General features: G+C 37.4%; 2 protein-coding genes across 4 annotated transcripts in view; one reads left to right on the top strand and one right to left on the bottom strand.

Moving 5' to 3' along the window:
- ORC3 (origin recognition complex subunit 3) overlaps positions 1-6851 on the bottom strand; it is a 63065-nt gene extending 56214 nt beyond the window's left edge. For all 3 annotated transcript variants that reach the window (XM_069487653.1, XM_069487654.1, XM_069487655.1), the window contains exons 1-2: positions 6794-6851; positions 3070-3124 (exon numbers count right to left, since the gene is read on the bottom strand). In XM_069487653.1, the coding sequence (XP_069343754.1) occupies positions 3070-3124; positions 6794-6817 (79 nt within the window). In that variant the 5' untranslated portion in view covers positions 6818-6851. The remainder of the gene's footprint in view (positions 1-3069; positions 3125-6793) is intronic.
- Positions 6852-7028: 177 nt separating this feature from the next.
- RARS2 (arginyl-tRNA synthetase 2, mitochondrial) overlaps positions 7029-20298 on the top strand; it is a 67641-nt gene continuing 54371 nt past the window's right edge. The window contains exons 1-2 of the mRNA XM_069487993.1: positions 7029-7056; positions 13919-14035. Of these exons, the coding sequence (XP_069344094.1) occupies positions 13988-14035 (48 nt within the window). The 5' untranslated portion in view covers positions 7029-7056; positions 13919-13987. The remainder of the gene's footprint in view (positions 7057-13918; positions 14036-20298) is intronic.

Below are 20298 nucleotides of genomic sequence, written 5' to 3'. Positions count from 1 at the left end.
GTAAAGGTTGAGCATCCCTAATCCAGAAATCTAAAATCTGAAATGTCCCCAAATCTGAAACTTTTTGAGGGCTGACATGACATCACCAGTGGAAAATTTCACACCTGACCTTATGTGATGGGTTGCAGCCAAAATTTTGCTTTGTGTGCAAAATTATTAAAAAAATATTGTATAAAATTATCTTGAGGCTATGTGTATAAGGTGTATATGAAATGTAAGTGAACCTTGTGTTTAGACTTGGATCCCATTCCCAAGATATCTCATTACGTATATGCAAATATTTCAAAATCTGAAAATATCTGAAATCTGCAACACTTCTGGTCTTAAGAATTTCAGATAAGGGACAGTAACCTGTATTTTTTTAAAAGTCCCCCAAGTTGAAACCTGAATAAGGTCAGTGGCTTATATCAATGTCAGTTCCTTGGTTGTGATACTGTACTACATGTAATATATTACCACTGGGGATAACTGGGGGAAGGGAACAGGAGAACTCTCTATACTATTTCATGCAACTGTATGTGAATCTACAATTATTTATTTATTTATTTATTTTGAGACAGAGTCTCGTTCTGTTGCCTGGGCTAGAGTGCCATGGCGTCAGCCTAGCTCACAGCAACCTCAAACTCCTGGGCTCAAGCAATCCTTCTGCCTCAGCCTCCCAAGTAGCTGGGACTACAGGTATGCACCACCATGCCTGGCTAATTTTTTCTATATATTTTTAGCTGTCCAGATCATTTCTTTCTATTTTTAGTAGAGACGGAGTATTGCTCTTGCTCAGGCTGGTCTCGAACTCCTGACCTCAAGCGATCCTCTTGCCTCGGCCTCCCAGAGTGCTAGGATTACAGGTGTGAGCCACCACGCCTGGCCAGTGAATCTACAATTATATCAAAATAAAATGTTTTTTAAAAAAAAAAGTTCCCCAAGTGATTCTAATGTATGGTTATGGTTGAGAACCAATGCAATAAACACTTTCTGACTGACAGTAATATTGTGATTTGTTTGAAGAAGTTTTCTTATTAATATTATAACTTGATCACTAAACAGATATCTGGAGATAAATGAAAAAAGTAGAGACAGTATTTTTTTTAATAATTTCATTTTATTGAGGTATAATTTGCAATAAAACACACCTGTCTTAACAGTTTGACACAAGTAAACACTCATATAACTAGTCCCTCAATCAAGGCAGAAAACATTTCCATCACTCCAAAAAGTTCCCTTTGTCCATTTGCAGTCAATTCCCCCTACTTCATCCCAGGAACCACTGAGGCTTAAGATAATCTCTGTTGTTGTTTTGTCTTTTTTAAACAAATTAATGTCTTTTCTCTCTTACCCACATGGGTGCGTGAGTGTGTATGTGTGTGTGTGCATGTGTGTGGCTAAGAGATGAAAATCCACTCCCTTAATAATATGTGTGTCTGTGGGTATTTAAAACCCACTCCTCTAACAAAATTTAACAAGTTTGTTTCAGTTGGAATAAAAAGTGATTGAGAAGAATAGTGTGGGTCACCTGTATGTATAAGAGAGGATAGAGGGCACAAACTGGTAGAAAGGATGTGAAGATTAATAGGCAGAGAATCTGGGTCACTTGTAAATCTGTAACAGATCTGAGACTGGAATGTCTTTGGCTGTTCTTTCCCAGCTTTTTCCTTTCCCTCAGGCTACTGAGAGATGGAAGTGTTGGAACACAAACCACAAGGCCAAAGTAGTAACAGTTCATAATAACACCAATTTCTCCACATGGTTTTTTATAATTGTCTCACAAAGTCCTGCATGTTAGCTCTTTGAAGCATAGAATGAGAATAGGAAGAAATCTTAGTGATAAGCCAATCTAACCCCTCATTTTACAGATGAGGACACCTCGAGAAAGGTTTAACAGCAAGGTCCAGGCCATAGAGCTAGTTAGGGTCAGGACCACACTCCAAATGACTTTAGTTCTAGTCTGGATGATTCCACAACTTTGTGCTCTAACAGGCAGAATTACTATAAGAGATTGAAGATCTTGGGCTTTTTTCTCAACATGTATAGGTTTGCACAGCACTTACTCCTCAATTAGAATGTGTAATATCTATTTAACACACATGTAGTTACTAAGCCCATTACTGCATGTTCCATATAGATGATTTTTTTCTTTAATTTACCTTGTCAAGTTTATTCATAAAATGGAATACCATACCAAATTTAAGCATATTTAAGTCTCCCATAAATACTGTATATTTGAATTAGAAATAATTTTTACACAATTTTCCTTAGAAAATATATACAAATTTGCAGTCTTTTTCTTTTTTAGTTTTTCTGTATAATCAATTATCATTTTATTTCCCTCATTATTAGAAATCCAGATGGCCAATCAGCTTTTGTAATTGTTTTGATTACTCAATCAAGGATCAAAATGCTTTTCTAATATAAATTGACTTTCATTTTCATTTCTAAAGCTGTAGATAAAGAAACAATGACAGAGAAGTCATCAAAAAGACACTCTTGGCCGGGCGTGGTGGCTCACGCCTGTAATCCTAGCACTCTGGGAGGCCGAGGCGGGTGGATCGCTCGAGGTCAGGAGTTCGAGACCAGCCTGAGCAAGAGCGAGACCCCGTCTCTACTAAAAATAGAAAGAAATTATATGGACAACTAAAATATATATATACAAAAAATTAGCCGGGCATGGTGGCGCATGCCTGTAGTCCCAGCTACTCGGGAGGCTGAGGCAGTAGGATCGCTTAAGCCCAGGAGTTTGAGGTTGCTGTGAGCTAGACTGACGCCACGGCACTCACTCTAGCCCGGGCAACAAAGTGAGACTCTGTCTCAAAAAAAAAAAAAAAGACACTCTTCTTTAAATAAAGGCAACACATCTTTGGAAGGAAATTTACTTTTCAATTTGTCTTTTGATAGTACATTTGGATTAGAACTCTTATCCCTCTGACCAATGCCTTGGAACATAACCGCTACATCAACACAGCAAGTAAGCCAAGATTAGACAAAAAAAATTACTAAATTCAATTAGGATTAGTTCTTCAAGCTTAAGACAACATGGGGGGGATGACTAACAGATTTGATATTAAGACAACTTACCTATTGGCACAGAGATCTTTCTCCTCTTGAAGTTTGGCTTAAAAACAAAGCAGCCCTATGAAAGAAAGACAAAAGGCATAAAGTTTCCAAGGAGGAGACAAATCTGATTAACCAAGTATTTTATAGATAAGCAGATTTTTTTTTTAAAAGGGGGAGGGTATATGTTTCTTTCAAGTTTTAGGAATCACTTCTCTTTGAATTATAGAAGGAAAATTCTAAAACAACAAAGGGACTATCCATTTTGTTCCCCTCCCTCCCATAGGATCTGATCTAGGAGGCAGATAAAGAAAATAAAAGGTGATGAAATTTAAACCCAGAAAGTTTCCATTATTATAAATGTAAGGCTGGTGGCAGGCACCCCTCCCCTCCCTAATGGAAAAAGAAGAAGCCCACGAGACCTGCCAAGGACAATGCCTGCAAGGCCCAGCTAAGTTAAAGGACAAACACACCTGGATGGTTACCCTGATAAGGGTCTCGGTTCCTAGAATCCACACATACCACGGGCCCCTCCTATTTCTCAATACCCACCCTAAAACTGCAAGGGACAATTCCTTGCTCTCCCCACCACAAATCTTCCTGCCAAAGAAACCCCTACCCCCAGCCCTAAAAACATATATACACCCACTCAGATTTCTGGGCGGCGTGACTTCTCAGGTCTCTCTCTCTTCCGGGACCTGAGAATCTCACCCGGGCCCCCCCTCTCTTGGGACCCGTTACCCTCACCCAGGAGTGCCCCAATAAAGCCTCTTTACTTATTCCTTTCAACTCTGCTCGTCTTTCTTTCTCTGGTGCCAGCCAATCCAAAAAACCTTACAATAAAATTTAGAAGAATTAATACTATACATTAAAATGAAGATCAAGAAAGTAGAAAATAGGGATGCTCTCCCTACCCAAAACTTATTTAATTAAACCCCAAGTATCTATAACCTTGACAAGAAACAGACAATTTGGGCTACTGTTTTTACCCTACCTTTCTTCACCTGATAAACTCTTATACATTTACCCATGAAAGTACGACTCAAAACTTATCTCCTCTGGGAAACCTTCCCTGATTCTCTAGCCAAAAATGCTCCTGTCCCTGAGATGTCATAGTACTTGAACATCGTTATTTTGCATTGTTTTAAATCAATTTCATTGTGCATCATAGTTATTTATGGGTCTGTCTCCCCAAGTAGATTGTAAGCACCTTCAGAGCACAGATTCTATTTTATTTATGATTGTTTCCCCAGTGTTTAGGATAGTGCTAACATATACTTTAGTCAATCAGTATATGGAAAGAATGAATGTTTGCCAAGTAATTTTCCTGGTAGTTTTACATTATTATTTGACTAGTAGTACAAAGCCCAAGTTACTGGTACTAGTCTATTCTACCGAACCTAAAGTCATAACACATAGATAGCTTCTTAAAGATTTCCATTTCTGGCCGGGCGCGGTGGCTCACGCCTGTAATCCTAGCACTCTGGGAGGCCGAGGCGGGTGGATTGCTCAAGGTCAAGAGTTCGAGACCAGCCTGAGCGAGACCCCGTCTCTACTAAAAATAGAAAGACATTATATGGACACCTAAAAATCTATATAGAAAAAATTAGCCGGGCATAGTGGCGCATGCCTGTAGTCCCAGCTACTCGGGAGGCTGAGGCAGTAGGATCGCTTAAGCCCAGGAGTTTGAGGTTGCTGTGAGCTAAGCTGACGCCACGGCACTCACTCTAGCCTGGGCAACAAAGTGACACTCTGTCTCAACAAAAAAAAAAAAAAAAAAAAAAAAAAAAAAAAAAAAGATTTCCATTTCTATGGAAAATGAAAGAAAGAATTAAAGAAATAGACCTAGGAAAAGTCATCTCAGGATATTGTTAAAGATAGCTGTGCAAATAAAAGGGGCTATTTAGGTTACAGTTTCCAAATTAAGAACTATGCCTTATATTCTTATATATGCAACTAGTGGAACTATGTGACATACACATGAATATTTAGAAAAAGTATGTATAATCATAAGCTTGTCATTGCCTCCTTTGCACATGCACCTGCAATTCACACAAAGGAGTAAGATACGAAGAATGCCCAGAGTGGATTCTAATATAAGGCACTGGTAATGATATGGTTAGCCACTTTGAACTGCTAGTCAAATGATGGTGTTTGACATGGATGAAGAAGTCTAGGAGAAGGGACAAAGGCTAGAAAATATCATGAGAAAAGAAAGCAAAAATGTTTAGATAGCTTTAAAAAAAAAAAAAAAAAAGCTAGCAGTTCCATGAATTCCTGAAAAAGTCTTTAAAGGTTCTTATTTATGTAAGGTCCACTTCATAATCATCCCAATACAAGCATTTGTTATAAATGCCAAAAATACTTTCCTGAAGAAAACCTTACTTTCTGCAAAATACATAAAAATAAGAGGTGCTTTTGCAACAAACGGGATTCAGGGATAGACCACTTAAAACCTAAAAACAAAAACAGCACTAATCTTTATAAAAATACTAGTACAGTGAAATCTCTTCTAGCATTTGCACCTAGCATCAGAGCCAATCCTTTCTAACCATAAACCCTAAGGCTCGTACTCTCTCCTTGAGGTGTACTTTTGGAAAGCATACTTCTCATAGACCATTTTAATCAAAATCAAAAATCAGATCCTTTAATCCACTGTTTTAATATAGGGGAAAATGTCTTTACAGCTTCTTCACCTTCATTTTCGGCTTCATTAGATAGCTTAACCTTAGGAGCTTCCTGCTACACTTATGATAGAACTAAAAATTTTACTTTACATGGTCCAGAGCAGCGCTGATCGAACGTTCTGTAATGATAGAAATGTGACGTATCTGCACTAATTGGCAGCTATGGCCCCATGTGGTGATTGAGCACTTGTAATGTGGCTAGTGAGACTAAGGAATGTTGTTAATTTTATTTAATCTTACTTAATTTTAATTCAAATTTAATAGCCACACGTGGCTAGAGGCTACCATATTGGACGATGCAGACCAAGGGTTTATCATCTTACCAGCTACACTATGTCTTGCAAATCCTTGCCTTTCCACACTCACAGCTGCATTACTTTTTCATTCTCATAACGTTCCCGCTCTTTCTCTACTCTCAGATTATACCGATTTTTCAATTCCTTTAATGGGCCATTTTATTTCTATTTTCTGGGCCAAAGAACATGTCATTCTCTCTACCCTCCTTCCCCCAATCCTTCGCCTAACTTCTAGTCATTTTTCAGGTCTCAGCCAAAATGTCACCTTTTCCAAAAAGTCTTCGCTAACCCCTGGCAATTTCTATTAGGTTCTTCCCACTCCTCTGTTCTCTCCTTAAAACTTTTTTTCCTTGCTAACACGACAATTTGTGATCATCAGTGTGTGTGTTTAATGTCTCTCTTGAATATAGACTCTAAGTCTACTTTGTTTACCACTGTATCTCGGTACCTAACGGAGTGCTTGCCGCACAGTATGTTTTTATGAGACGGAAAAAGGAACAGACACCGGGGCACATCCTGGGGGTATCCGATCTCCACCAATCAGAACTTAAAAATATCCCTAGCCGCACCACAAGGCAGATCCGCATCCTCGCTTCCTAAGCACAGCTGGCCCCAACTGGACCTGGGGCAAAGACGCCTTAGCTCGGTTTGCCGCTCCCTCTTTTCAAGCCAGGGAGCTGAGGCCTACGTAACCTCCGTTTCATCCCTTCTTCAAAGAGGAATGAGGCAGCGGCAGAGCCCCAGTATGCACCCGCCCCCACGTACCTTGGACACCGAGGAGGTGGCCATGGTCTTAGCGTCCCCGCGAATTCCAGATGCACTCGGGATTTCCCGCGCGCCCTCGCGGCAGCAGGGCAGAGGTTAGTGGCGGGACACGCGGGCCCTTGATTGGTTGGCATCCCCCTCCGGGGCGGGCTTCCGGCGGGTGGAGGCGGGGCGTGCAAAGAGGGTGGGGCGGGGGCGGGACTGTGGCGCGCTTCCTAGAGCCAGTCATGGCGTGCGGGTTTCGTAGGTCCATCGCCAGCCAGGTACGGATATCGGAACGGGCAGAAGGAGGGGCCCCCCCGGAGCCATGGACCTCAAAGCACTTTCACCGCTGTGGGCCAGTCCTCAGTCAGAGGGAGAGCGGGTTCCATGGAATTCCGTTTGCTTCCGCCAGCTCGTGCCCCTTCTCTGGAGCTGCTCGAGCTCCTGAGGCAAACCTGTGGAGGGTCGGAGTAAACCTTGAAAGGCATTTGTTTCCGTCACTCCTTCCCACCCCACAGTTTGTATGCTTTACCTAGGTTGAAAGTCATTAGGCCATGATTAGACCCTGCAGAAATTAGTGTTCATTTCACTTAGTGAAGTTGATGATGGATCTGAATTGCCATTCGAAGGGATCTAATTTAAAAGCTGGTATTTCTCTTGCAGTCGCTTTGGCAGCCTATCCTAGAATTATTTTTGGTAACTCCCAAAGATACATGAGATATCTGAGACCCAGTTTTTCTTGATTCAGAGTCATATTTGAACAGCGCTGTAACGAAAAAGGCATAAAAAATGGTAATACAAACCTGAGATTCGTCAAAAAGAATTTTTAAGATTTCTTGGCCACTTGTAGAATTTTACAAGGAAACTTTCTATTGTGGTCTTGATAAACCATTTCCTTTTTATTAATGGACATATTTTGCCTGGCATATAATTTAACTTAGCTCATTTTTGTAGTGTTTCTAGACATTTGTGGGGAAATCCCTCTGCCTTGTCTTTATGGTTACCGATGTTCTGCCCTTTCCAATGGTAATTTCACATGCATCACCAACACGACCTTTAGGTAAGACAAAGCTGAGTTTATTGCTTGCTAGAGTAAGGAAAACCACCACCACCACAGTAGAGCTTTGGTAGTGTCTCAAACTGGGAAAGCAAGGTGAGATTTTATTGATAATTTGAAGCATGGTTTAAGGCCGCTTTTTCAGTAGCAGAGGGTTGGAGGGGCTTGCTGGGGGGGATGGCTGATTGGGATTGGACACTGATCTTGATATAGCAGTTTAAGATTGGTGGAAAGAGCAAATAAGGAATCTTAAGGCATAAATTCTTGATGCTTTCTATTGACCTGATAGATTGTTCCTATAACGAACAATCCAGTTATTTTTCTGGGCAGGAGTTTTCTAGAATAGTAAAGTTATGCTAATGAAGACAAAGTAATAATAAAGTCATGTTTATGTAGACAGTGAATTATATTGGGGTAGGTAGTTTTGGACCACAGTATCCAAACTGGGTGTAGGGGTAGATGGTTTCTGCTCTCAGCCCTTAGGTCAAGATAACGCGGTGATGAGAATTATATTGTGTTTGGTTTTGCAAAGATTATATTCTTCCTTGTAAAGAAGGTAAGTTGGAGAAATAGGAACTAACATTTATTGAGTATTTATTTGTGGTAGTTACTTTACATTCTCATTTAAGCTCCATGGCAACCCTGTGATAGAAAAGTATTAAATTATTATATAAATGAGCAAATTGAGATCGGAGAGATTAAATAACCTACCCAAAGCCACAGTCAATAAATTGTATAGGTGATTTATGAACAAATTGAGATCTTTCCTATACACTATGCTGTTTAGTTTGTGAAGGCAAGAAGTACTATCTGATCATTAAACAGAATCTAATGTATTTATATGGCAATGTAAATTATGCAGTTACATATTTCTCTGAATATGGAGTCATTGAGGAATGATCCGAAACTTGAAGATGAATAAAAACATGTACAACGCAGGTTGAACATCCCTAATCCAAAAATCTGAAATCCGAAATGCTCCAAAATTTGAAACTTTTTGGGTGCTGACATGACACTCAAAGGAAATGCTAGTTGGAGCATTTCAGATTTTCACGTTAGGGATGCTCAATGAGTGAATATAATGCAAATATTCTAAAATCTGAAATTCAAAAAACTTCTGGTGCCAGGCATTTTGGATAAGGGATACTTAACCTGTACTTAGTACTTTTACTAAGTATTGAAGATCCTTTTACTAGTTTAGGAATGAAGGAATGTATTACATGCAATGTCATGTGCATTTAGCAAACTTTGATTAATGAGTCTACAGTTTTCTAAGCACTGTCATTAGGCCCAAAGTTAAAAGTGAATAAGAAAATGGTTTCTGCCCTGGAATGGCTCCAGACAGCTTGGGAAACAGTTATAAACAGGTTATTACAATGCAGTCTGTAACCGCTACATTAGAAGCATGTGCAAGGTGCTAAGGGAACGTAGAGAAGAAAGCTCCTAAGGGTCAAAGAAGACTTTGTGGAAAAGTTGATGTTGAAGCTCAGTCTTGAAGGGAGTATGGGTAAGAGTGTGCCACGTAAATAGGGTGAGAGTTTGAGGGGGTACGGTATGCTAAGCGGAGCACGTGCATAGACACATGTGGAAAGCATGGTGTGTTCATGGAACCACAATATTTGAGTGAATTTGATTGAAATTTAGAGTATGCCTCTGATGCCTTATTTCAGCAGGTCCTATTGATTTTATCTTCAAAATAATATCTTGAATTCATCCACTCTTTTCCACTGCTGCTGCCCTCCCTTTCTCTATTGCAAACCAAGCCACCATTATCACCTATTCTTGCCCTCCTTCCAATCCATTCTCTATTTATCAAGAAAAGTGACTTCTAAAATGTAAGTCAAATTTTATCACTTATCTTTTTACATTGCACAGAGTCTCTGCCAGAACCTGAGCTTCTTTCTCCAATCTCAATTCATGCCACTTTATCCTATCTATAGGGTTCCAACCACAATGTTATTTTCAGTTTTTCTAACATAGCAAGGTCTTTCCATTCCCATTGCATTCTCATTGCATAGATTATTCCCTGTGCTTAAAAGAAATGCATTTTATACCATGACCCTTTATGCAAGAAGAAAGTTTCACAAAACAATACATAATGTGTATATGTCCTTTTCTGTTCTGAGCTACTTCATTTTTCAAAAACTGGTGGTTGAGACTCATGAATTTATTTCTCACTGCCAAACTACAATTTGAAAAGTTTGTCCTCCAGTTCTCTATCTCAGTCCCTTGTTTGCTTGTGTCATGACAGTTGTAAGAGTTAGTAATTATTTTGTTGTTTTGTCTAGTTTTCGTGTATGTTTCCTCTGTAAGCTTCATGAAAACAGAGAACATGTCTTATTCAGTGTTATTTCCCCAGCACCAGCAAAGTGCCTGGAACATAGAAGGCATTTAATACATATTTGAAGAATGAGTGCCTGAATGTGTTGTCATATAAAATTTACATTTTCACTGAATGAGATTATAATTTTAAAGCTATAAGATAACATGGTAATAGTGGGATGGATTAAAGTTCCAGCCCCACCATTTGTGTGACTAACTCTTGGCAAGTTAACTAATCTGTCAGGTATAAGATGATGGTATTGATTCAAAGTTTACAGGACTGTTGCAAGGATTAATAATGATAATGATGAAGATAATAATAACTGCTATTTATGGGATACTTCACTTATGTAGTATTTTGCTTAACTTTACAGGGCTACTAAAAAATCTAATGAGGTAAGGTTAACAGAAAGTGCTCAGTGTCAAGAATGTGAAGGGTCTGTGATTTTACTCTTCCAGTTAGCCTACCACAGTTCCATGGATGGTGGCAGAAAACATAAGACCCTGCAGTGAAAGAAAAGGATTTTTTTATTCATAGCATTAGCAGTAATTGATACCAGAGTATCAACAATGTTTTGTGTCAGTTCCCCAAGCCCCTCTTTTTCCCACAGCACAATGTGAACAGGGTCAGATGATACCTCCATAAGCAGTGTGCCGTGTTACTGGAGAGAAACCCTGAGTCTTTTATAATGAGCAGTAAGCATGCCTGACCTTTGCTCTGGCGTGAGGGAGTATTTCTGTTTTACAAATCTGTTTGCTATACAAATATCCTTGAAAAGACAGTCCAGAACAAGGCAGTTTGTGCCTTGTTTACAAGACATGCAGAAACATGAGTCCCACGAAGATTTGTGTCTCTACACTAAGCACAATGGTTTGCTATGCTTAGTGATGTGCACATATGGTATATAATGCTTGATATTTTCATCTCATTTAATCTCAATCATACCAGGATATTCGTATTATTTTTATTTTACAGAGGACACTGAGATTGAGGAAGATGAAAGAAATAACCTAAGGTCACATAAATGTGAAATCATAGAGTTGAAATACTATTGTATGCCCATAATATGCTGAAATTAAAAAAAAGAAAAAAAGAAAAAGAAATACTAACCCAGCTGTTTGCTTGAAATCCAGAATTCTTTTTATTCTACAGAATAACATTTGTAAAATAGCCAGCACTATGTCTGACTCAGAAACAGCAGCAGAGTACAGATTTGTTTTCCTTTCTTTCTTCCTTTCCATTTCTGTTTCTGCATTAAAGTTTAAATTTAGCTAGTTCATTTTATTTATTTATTTTTACTTTTATTAATAATTGTGAAATAATTTCAAACTTACAAAAAAGTGAAAATAGAACAAAGAACTCCATATCCCCTTTATCCAGATTCACCAATTATTAATATTAACATTTTGCCATCAAATCATCATTTTCTATGTATCTATCAACATAATATTTTTTCCTGTATCATTTGAAAGTAGGTTTCAGATATCAAGTTCCTTTACCTCTTAATACATAATCATTTATTTCCTAAGAACAGGCTTATCTTATCCACAGTACAGTTACTAGATTCACATAATGTTGATATAGTACTTTAATCTGCAGTCTGTATTCCAGTTTGTTGATTTTTCTTTCCAGTATAGGATCATGAATTGCATTTAGTTATCATGTAACTGGTACATAAGTGGCCTTAAGTTTGCCTTAACTTATATCCACATAACTTGATAGAGGAGATACGCTGCTAACAGTGACTAGGAAGGCAGGACCCCTTCACTCTGCTGATGAGTTTTATCATTAAATTTCAGATGTGGCCTCAAAAAGCAATTAAACTTGTTGACCAATTGTTGTCATTAGTCCTAAGGTAAAATATTTATGTTGGAAAGATACTCATCTACATTAAAGGGTACAACAGGGCTGACTGAATTATCTCAGTATATACTATACTTTGCTGCTTACTTAATTCTCACAGACCCACCTCATTCAATCCTGCCTAAAACCACAAGTTGTACATAAAGCCATGCTAAATTTCTTTTATTACAGATAATTAGTAGTAACTTGCCCTCCAAATCATTTGGGAATTTCTCTTCTGAACCCTGAAGTTTCAACTGTTACCTTGTTTGCTTCTTTTTTTGTGTCTTGGAGTTTATCCAGACCTGTTCCTGAGGAAAGTTTCTGTAAATGTGGGAAGGTTTCTGCATTGGCTCTTGGTTGCAAACCTACAAAGCCTGACCTGGGTAGTATAGCAGAGTTAGAAGTGAGAAATAACCAGGGGTAATTGACAGTTTAAGTAATTTAATATCTGGAAGAGTGATTGGTAACCTTTTAAGAATTTTAAGACTCATAGTCTGTGGACTGTGTTATATGGATAAAAATACAGAGATAATTTTCATAAGAAGATGTCAGTTTTGCCACCTATGGTTGGTTGCAAAAGCATATGGATTTCTTTTTCATTAGCAAAACTAGGATTTTTATGCAGTTACCACAGATTTTGATCTTGCCTGGCAACTTTAACTCTTAATTGAATTTAACACTGGTCTAGAGCCAGACTGATAGGATATTTTTTGGCTTTGTGCTCAGTGTATGGGTCCTAGGGGTAGGAATCATGTTTGCCTATGTGCCAGGGAAGCAAATGGTTGAGAACTGCTGCAAGGTAATTGATTAATGTGCTTTCATAGTAGATGTTCTGGGAGCCAAAGATTCTATTACAATAGAATCTCTGATATTAGGTTTCCAAATCTAAGGCTTAGAATTGTGCTTGGTGCACTGTAAGCACACAACCCATATTAGCCATTCTTATATTATGTGTTTAGAATCTCTGGTCTTAGGTTCCCAAACCAGATCTGGCAGCTGTGGATTTTCACTTTTGATACTGTCCTAAGAAGTGCTCCCTGCTTTCAACCTCAGATTTATTCGTCATTCAATTGTATTCTTTAGTTTATTTCTTAAGGACTGTGGCTAATATTTTGTTGATTTTATTTTCTCTGTTAAAATTTTCAGGTTTACTGTTGTAGTCTCCTTTTATTATTTTGTTTTCATTAACTTTTTAGCATATTTTGTAAAACTTTTTCTTTCATCAGTTTGAGGCCTCAAGTAGTTGTAAATAGTACCTTCTATACCTTAGCTAGTCCTAGATGAAGCCCAATGCCAGGAGAAACAGCTTTATCTGAAGGGGAAAAAGAAAAGAAACCTTGAAGCTAAGGAGACCTATAGACCACATTCCTATCTGAGAAAGCTCTAAATCCAACCTCTGAGACAGTTGAAGAAAGTTGTATTATTTCCAGAATAATTCTGAACCTATGAGAATGTAGGTGAATTAAAAACCATGGTCGCTAACATTTGACCACTTGAAGTGGTTCTCAATTTTTTTCTTTTTTCTTTTTTTTTTTAACCCCACCCATTTGAGAGAAAGATATACCACTAATTAAAAATACTCACTAATCTGAGCATTGTTAAAGTAGGAGGCTACTACAGTCTCCCTAAGCCATGGTTCTTAAGCCTTGTCTGCAGACTGGAACCACCTGAGAAGCATTTAAAAATACTTAAGCCCAGGCCTATTGGCCTGGGATGGGACAGGGGCCTTAAAGTTGTAAAAATCATCAGATGATTCTGATGTTCATCCAGGCTTGCTAACTGCTATCCAAGGGCAACCTGGAGGCAGAAAGGTATAATGCAGTGTTAGAATCAGCTGGGGAACTTTTTAACATCCTGATGCCCAGCTTGTACTAATTAAATCATAATATTTACACGTGGGAATCAGCGTTTTCTAAAGATCCCCAGCGTGTTTCCAACATGCAGCAAAGTGTGAGAACCACTGGTGTAGTGATTAAGAACGTTGACCATGGCAGACTCCGGTTTAAATCCAGTTTCTCATCTGATAGATTCCCTGGTAAGTTCCCTGTACCACGTCTGTAAAATTATTTAGCCATTTTATGGATTTGTCTAGGATTCAATGAATTAATACAGGTAGAGTGCTTAGAATATGCTTAGTGTTTGGTATGTTGTATGCATTCAATAAATACGAGCCATTACTATGTTATATTAGATTCTTTGAGGGCAAGGTATTTTGAATCCCCCCTTTCCCACTACCTCTACTCTAGACTTTCTGGTGTGGGGAACTTATCATCCATTACCCTAGGTGAATGGTTTGGCCGTATGTGAAGTTAGATAAGCAAAAAGCATACATATCTGAGCCATATTGCTTAATTTTCAGTAGGAATTCCCTAAAAGTACTTTTATAAAGTTGTGGTTTGGCAAAGAAAAAGTTCTCATTTTTGCAAAATAATGCCTGCTCATTATAAAGAATTAAACAATACAAACAGGTGCAAAGAGTTTTTTAAAAACTCCCCCATAAATAATCACTATTGTTAACATTGATTGACTTTTATTCGTAGATATATTTGTATACAGATAGGCAGAAAAAATGAAGGAAGATAGGAATGATGTCTAGATAGATATACTTTCTATAAGAACTGGGCTGTGTTATAATGATTTTTTTTTCAGTTTTATAATGGAAAATGTCCAACAAACTAAAAGTGTAATGGTGTTATGATTCCTTATGTACCCATTACCAGAATGCTGTTTTAAATAAAAAATATTAAGTATAGTTTTGTTTGAATTCAACAAAAGAGAAACCAGAGTACAATTCAAAGAATTATTAATGTATTTCCTAAATGAGGTCTTTACAGATAAGAAAAGAGACTGTAAAAAACAATTAGTTTGGAGGGTTTTTTAAAAAAACTTGATGTTTCAAATTTAGACACTATCAACCTGTGCCTTGAGAGGTGAGAACATTAGATGTATAACTTTCCTCTATCTTTACCAGTTTGTGTTGGGTTAACTTTCTCACTCAGTTTGTAGGATTTATAGTCTGTTTATTAACCATACCTGTACAACTTGTCTCCTCATTTTATATTGAATTGGATAAAATGCTTACCACCAATCTTTTTCCTGATATATGGATTAATTGGATTTCTTTTTATATAGATTTTTTAAGAAGGGCTCATGGTACTTTATTTTTTTTTTTAACTTTGCTTTTTTTTTTTTTTAAGAAATCATGACTTCTCTGATAAAATAATCCTAGAAGTGTCAGAAGGAAGTTTAATCATTAGAAAATTAGCATATTTGGAATAGTGTCAAAATAGATCTAGAAATAATGTCTTTTTTTGCTTTCATTTTTAGAAATAAAAGAATAACATTGTTTAGTTTTGACTTTGAATTTTGTCTTCTGGTACCATAGATGCAAATGCACAGAACAATCCCAATGTTGTCATAAAATTTTTATATGTTGGCAACTAATTCAAATGAAAAAACGACAACTGAGCAGGTGAAACAGGTATACCAGTTTGCAGCTTCTCTATTAGATGAATCTATTCATATGTAATATCCTTACTAAATTATCTACTTGAACCAGATCGTGATCTTTGTGATTAGGTAACATACCTACACGTGAAGTACGTTTATTTCATTTCCCATGGAGTTTTCTTGATTGGGTGCTTTATTTTTGAAATTTAGTAACTTAACCAGGATGTATCTCAGTGTTAAATTTTCTGTGTATTTTCCTGACATAATTTATTTTGATCTGTAATTGTCTTTTTTTATTGAACTAATTAAATCATAGGGAAGAATATAGTTAATATTTACGTACCCACCACTCACCTTGAAAAATAAAATATTACAAATACTATTAAATTCCCCAGGGTACCCATCCCTGAAGAGGTAATGTCTGTCTTGAAATTTGTGTTTGTGATACCTGTGCATGTTACTCACTACCTATGAATGTATCCCTAAATACTATTTTGCAAGTTATTAAATTTTATATAAATAGTATCTGACTGTAATTATGTCTCTGCAGCTTGGGTATTTTGTTTGGCTCAATTTTTTGAAGAGATTTATCTATAGTGATGCATGGAGGCCTAGTTCTTCGATTTTACTGCTGCATGGTATGCCATTACAGTAATGTACCACAATCTAAATTTGGTTCTTTATTTCATGGAAGTTTTTCCTTTTATTGAATGTGTTCTGTCTCCCATCACCCTGTTCACACCCCTGATTTCACCTGCCACTTGTGAGAACAGTTCCTGTGTGCTTCCATTCACCTATTGCTAACAGCACCTCATCTTGTCTGAAGCTTGCTAGTCCCAGCACATACTTAGCTCTGGTGTAGTGGAGTTATTCTAGATAGAGAATTTTGGTAGACATTGTGTACGCTTCTTAGGAGGTACCATGGAAATTAAGCCCGCATTGCCTGTATTCAGTGGCATTGGTGGCATATGTATTAACTTTTCCTCTTTCCCTCTCACTCTTAGTCTATCACTTCTGTCCTCGGGAACCATCTCCCAAATAAACTACCTGCACACAAGTCTTTTTCTCAGGCCCTGCTTCTAAGAGAGCCAAAGTAGATATCTATAGATACTTTTTATTATTCTAAGGTTCTGTTCATTTATCTCTATGGCTTCTGATAAGTGAGACCAAGTTAGGAACCTTACCAAATAAGTCTGCCCCATTCTGCCTCAGTATCTTTTGTATCTTTTTTTGGCTATCTCTTTCAAAGTTTGTGGCTTTGGGTTTTGTCTCTATATCCTTATATATTTGCTGCTGGAGAAACAGTCTACCTTTCTTCCTGTCTACTCGTTTGCCAGTCTTCCTTCTTTTTGGATTTTAGGGACATCAATTTTTCCTAAAGTTGGATGATTTTTGACTTCACTCTTATTGTTCTTTGATTATTAATCTCTGTTCTTTAAAATATGCATTCTGTGATTATTGTAGTCCTGTGTCATACTTTTATTTTCAATTACAACTCTTCTCTTCCTTTGTATTTCTTAATTATTTTATGGTAAAAGATGTTTATTTAATTTTGAGACTCCTTTTTTAATCTCACTCTCTTGTTTTTTCATCTTGTCTTTTACGTCTTGTTTACTGTATTCACATTCTCAAAATGTTCCAAATCCCAAAGCATTTGTGAAGAATGCCTTTGTATTCATTGGGTTATATTCTTCTGGGCAGAGTTCTTTGATCTCTTGTATACCACATTCTTTCCATTCTATCTTTCTTTCGCTTTATACCTCCCTCCCTCCCTCTTCTCTCTTGCTCTGTTTCTTTCAGTTTGTTTGCCTATTCAAAAACAAGAGGTAATACCTCTTCTTTTTCTTCTCACTCATGCTTGACAGCTTTGCCCAGACTTTCTGTTTGTTCACACATTGTGTGGGTGACTCCTTCACTCTCCATGTCCCATTTGTTCTTGGCTCACCTCACTTTTGTAGTTGGAAAACTGAGCTTCCCATTCCTCTTTTGTCTATTCAGTAGGTTGTGGTGACCTGTGCACATTATTCCTGAACTCTGTCTGACTTGACATACTAAATTTGCTAACTGGCCCTGATACTTTTCATTCTTCCTATAAAAATTCCTCCCGATTCTTACTGCTTACACAAAACCATATCAAGGTTTGCTTCCTATAATTGAGGAATGTGTTGCTTTTCCATTGGGAAGGTCCTCAGTGTGCTACCCTAGAATTTTTAGGGTACTTTCCAACTTGGAAAGTGTCAGAATTGACTTCTCTATTTTACTCATTTTTTTTTTTTTTTTTTTTTTTTTGAGACACAGTCTCACTCTGTTGCCCAGGCTAGAGTGAGTGCCGTGGCGTCAGCCTAGCTCACAGCAACCTCAAACTCCTGAGCTCAAGGGATCCTCCTGTCTCAGCCTCCCGAGTAGCTGGGACTACAGGCATGCACCACCATGCCCGGCTAATTTTTTCTATATATATTTTTAGCTGTCCATATAATTTCTTTCTATTTTTAGTAGAGATGGGGTCTTGCTCTTGCTCAGGCTGGTCTGAACTCCTGAGCTCAAACGATCCGCCCACCTCGGCCTCCCAGAGTGCTAGGATTACAGGCGTGAGCCACCGCGCCCGGCCTATTTTACTCATTTTTTTCCCACAGCTCTGCAGCATCTCCCAATCACACAAGGAAAAAAAATAATGGAACTTATTCAATTTGTTTGTCTCTAGATTTGGGGTATTAATGAGATTGTTAATTCAATTCTATGACTTCTGATACATGAGCACCAAGTTAGCCTCACTAAACAGGGCTGTTCCATTCTGCTCTAGAATCTGTTATATCTTTCCTTGACTATCACTTCTGAAGTCTATGACTTTGGGGTCTGCCTGCCCTATATATTTGCTGCTGGAGAACCACCTACCTACCTATTTATTATCTACCTTTTTTCCTTCCTTCCTTTTCTTTTTAATTTGATATTGGTTGTGGGAAGTTAATATGTGAAGAATCCTGGCCGGGCGCGGTGGCTCACACCTGTAATCCTAGCACTCTGGGAGGCCGAGGCGGGTGGATCGCTCGAGGTCAGGAGTTTGAGACCAGCCTGAGCAAGAGCGAGACCCCGTCTCTACTAAAAATAGAAAGAAATTATATGGACAACTAAAATATATATATACAAAAAATTAGCCGGGCATAGTGGCGCATGCCTGTAGCCCCAGTTACTCGGGAGGCTGAGGCAGTAGGATCGCTTGAGCCCAGGAGTTTGAGGTTGCTGTGAGCTAGACTGACGCCACGGCACTCACTCTAGCCCGGGCAACAAAGCGAGACTCTGTCTCAAAAAAAAAAAAAAGAATCCTTCATTTCACTTCTTTGTTCCAGAAGAGTTTCTCTTTGGGTATTTTTTAATAGTGGGAAAATACATATAAAATTTGTAATCTTAGCCATTTTTAAGTGTACATTTCAGTGGCATTAAGTATATTCTCATTGTTGTACAACCATCAACACCATCTATCTGCAGAACTCTGTTCATCTTTCATAACTAAAACTCTGCACCCATTAAACAAGACTCCTCATTCCCCCTAAGCCTTTCTCTTTTGTTTTTTAAATTGATATCATATAAGAATGTTTCTGTACCTTTTGTAAAGCTACTATTGAAATTACTATTTTGGTATTTGTATCTTTGTGTGAATAAGATAACTTAGTCTTAGAATTACTTTTAGGAAAATTTTGTTCCTACTGAATTGCTGGATCTATTACTAGGAAAAGCATGCTATGTAGTTAGATTCCTTTTGTACCTTGGTTCCTGAGAATCACAATCATTATCTTGAGCTTAGGTTTTCTGGTATAATTTTATGCCTCCACTTTATTTTACATGCTTATTAGACTTCTCAGAGCTTCTTTGGAGCAGATGAAATATAATAAAAGAATAAACGATTTTTAAGTAGTTCTTAGTTTAACTAAAGGAAAATTCTCTGAAGGAGAATTTTTTGTGTGTTGTTCATTTGAATGTAAGCATGTTATTACTACCTAAGTTCACAACTGTTTTGTCAGAGGAAATGCTTTGAAATTGATCTACATCACTAAGTTTTTTTCCCCAGTAGAGTTATTATAGTTAAGATAGGCAGAAAATCTTCGTTATGAATAAGTTGGATGTTATGTCCAAAGTAAACTAAAACTTTTTAAAGGGAGAAGGAAATAATGTTTATTACCTGCTTATCATGACATATTTTTTTAATTTTCACAAGAGCCCTCATTTATTATTTAGTAGGCTTATTATTCCCCATATTTCAGCTGTGAAAACTAAAAGTTATTCATGTAAAATGACTTTCCCAAGGTCTCTTAGCTAGTAAAAGTGGAACTGGAATTTGGATCCCTTTTTTTCTAAAAGAGATTATAGAACCTTTATGACTTATGTCTCTTTATTGGCAGGAACATTTCATGATATGAACTGTTAACAGCCTCATTCTATAAATATTTACCCATTTCTGGGAATATATCCTAAATAACTTTTGGGGGGATATAATTACTTCCTAAGGATTAGAAATTTAAAAATAAAGATTGTACCTTGAGATTTAAACTTAAAAATGAACTAGGCCAAAGCAGAAATGTACAGAGTATCTTAAAGATAAATGATAGCTCTAGGTCTGAAAGTTTTGGCCATTTTTTGCAGTTAATGTTTGTGAAAGTCAACAAATGATTTCTGTTGACAATAGGAGAGTGTTGTTATTAATCAGGATGTCAAAGAAATTGAATTATGCAATATATGCCCTTTTGGATCTGGCTTTCACTTATAATGCATTTGAGGCTCATTCGTATTAAGTGTGTCAATAGTTTATTCTTTTTATTGATAAGTAGTATTCCATTGAATCTAGAAGAAATATAT

This window comes from Eulemur rufifrons, chromosome 15 (genome assembly GCF_041146395.1).
Source record: "Eulemur rufifrons isolate Redbay chromosome 15, OSU_ERuf_1, whole genome shotgun sequence".
Classification (NCBI taxonomy): domain Eukaryota; kingdom Metazoa; phylum Chordata; class Mammalia; order Primates; family Lemuridae; genus Eulemur; species Eulemur rufifrons.
Note: the sequence above shows the minus strand (reverse complement) of the source record. Positions and strands in the feature narration are given on the sequence as shown.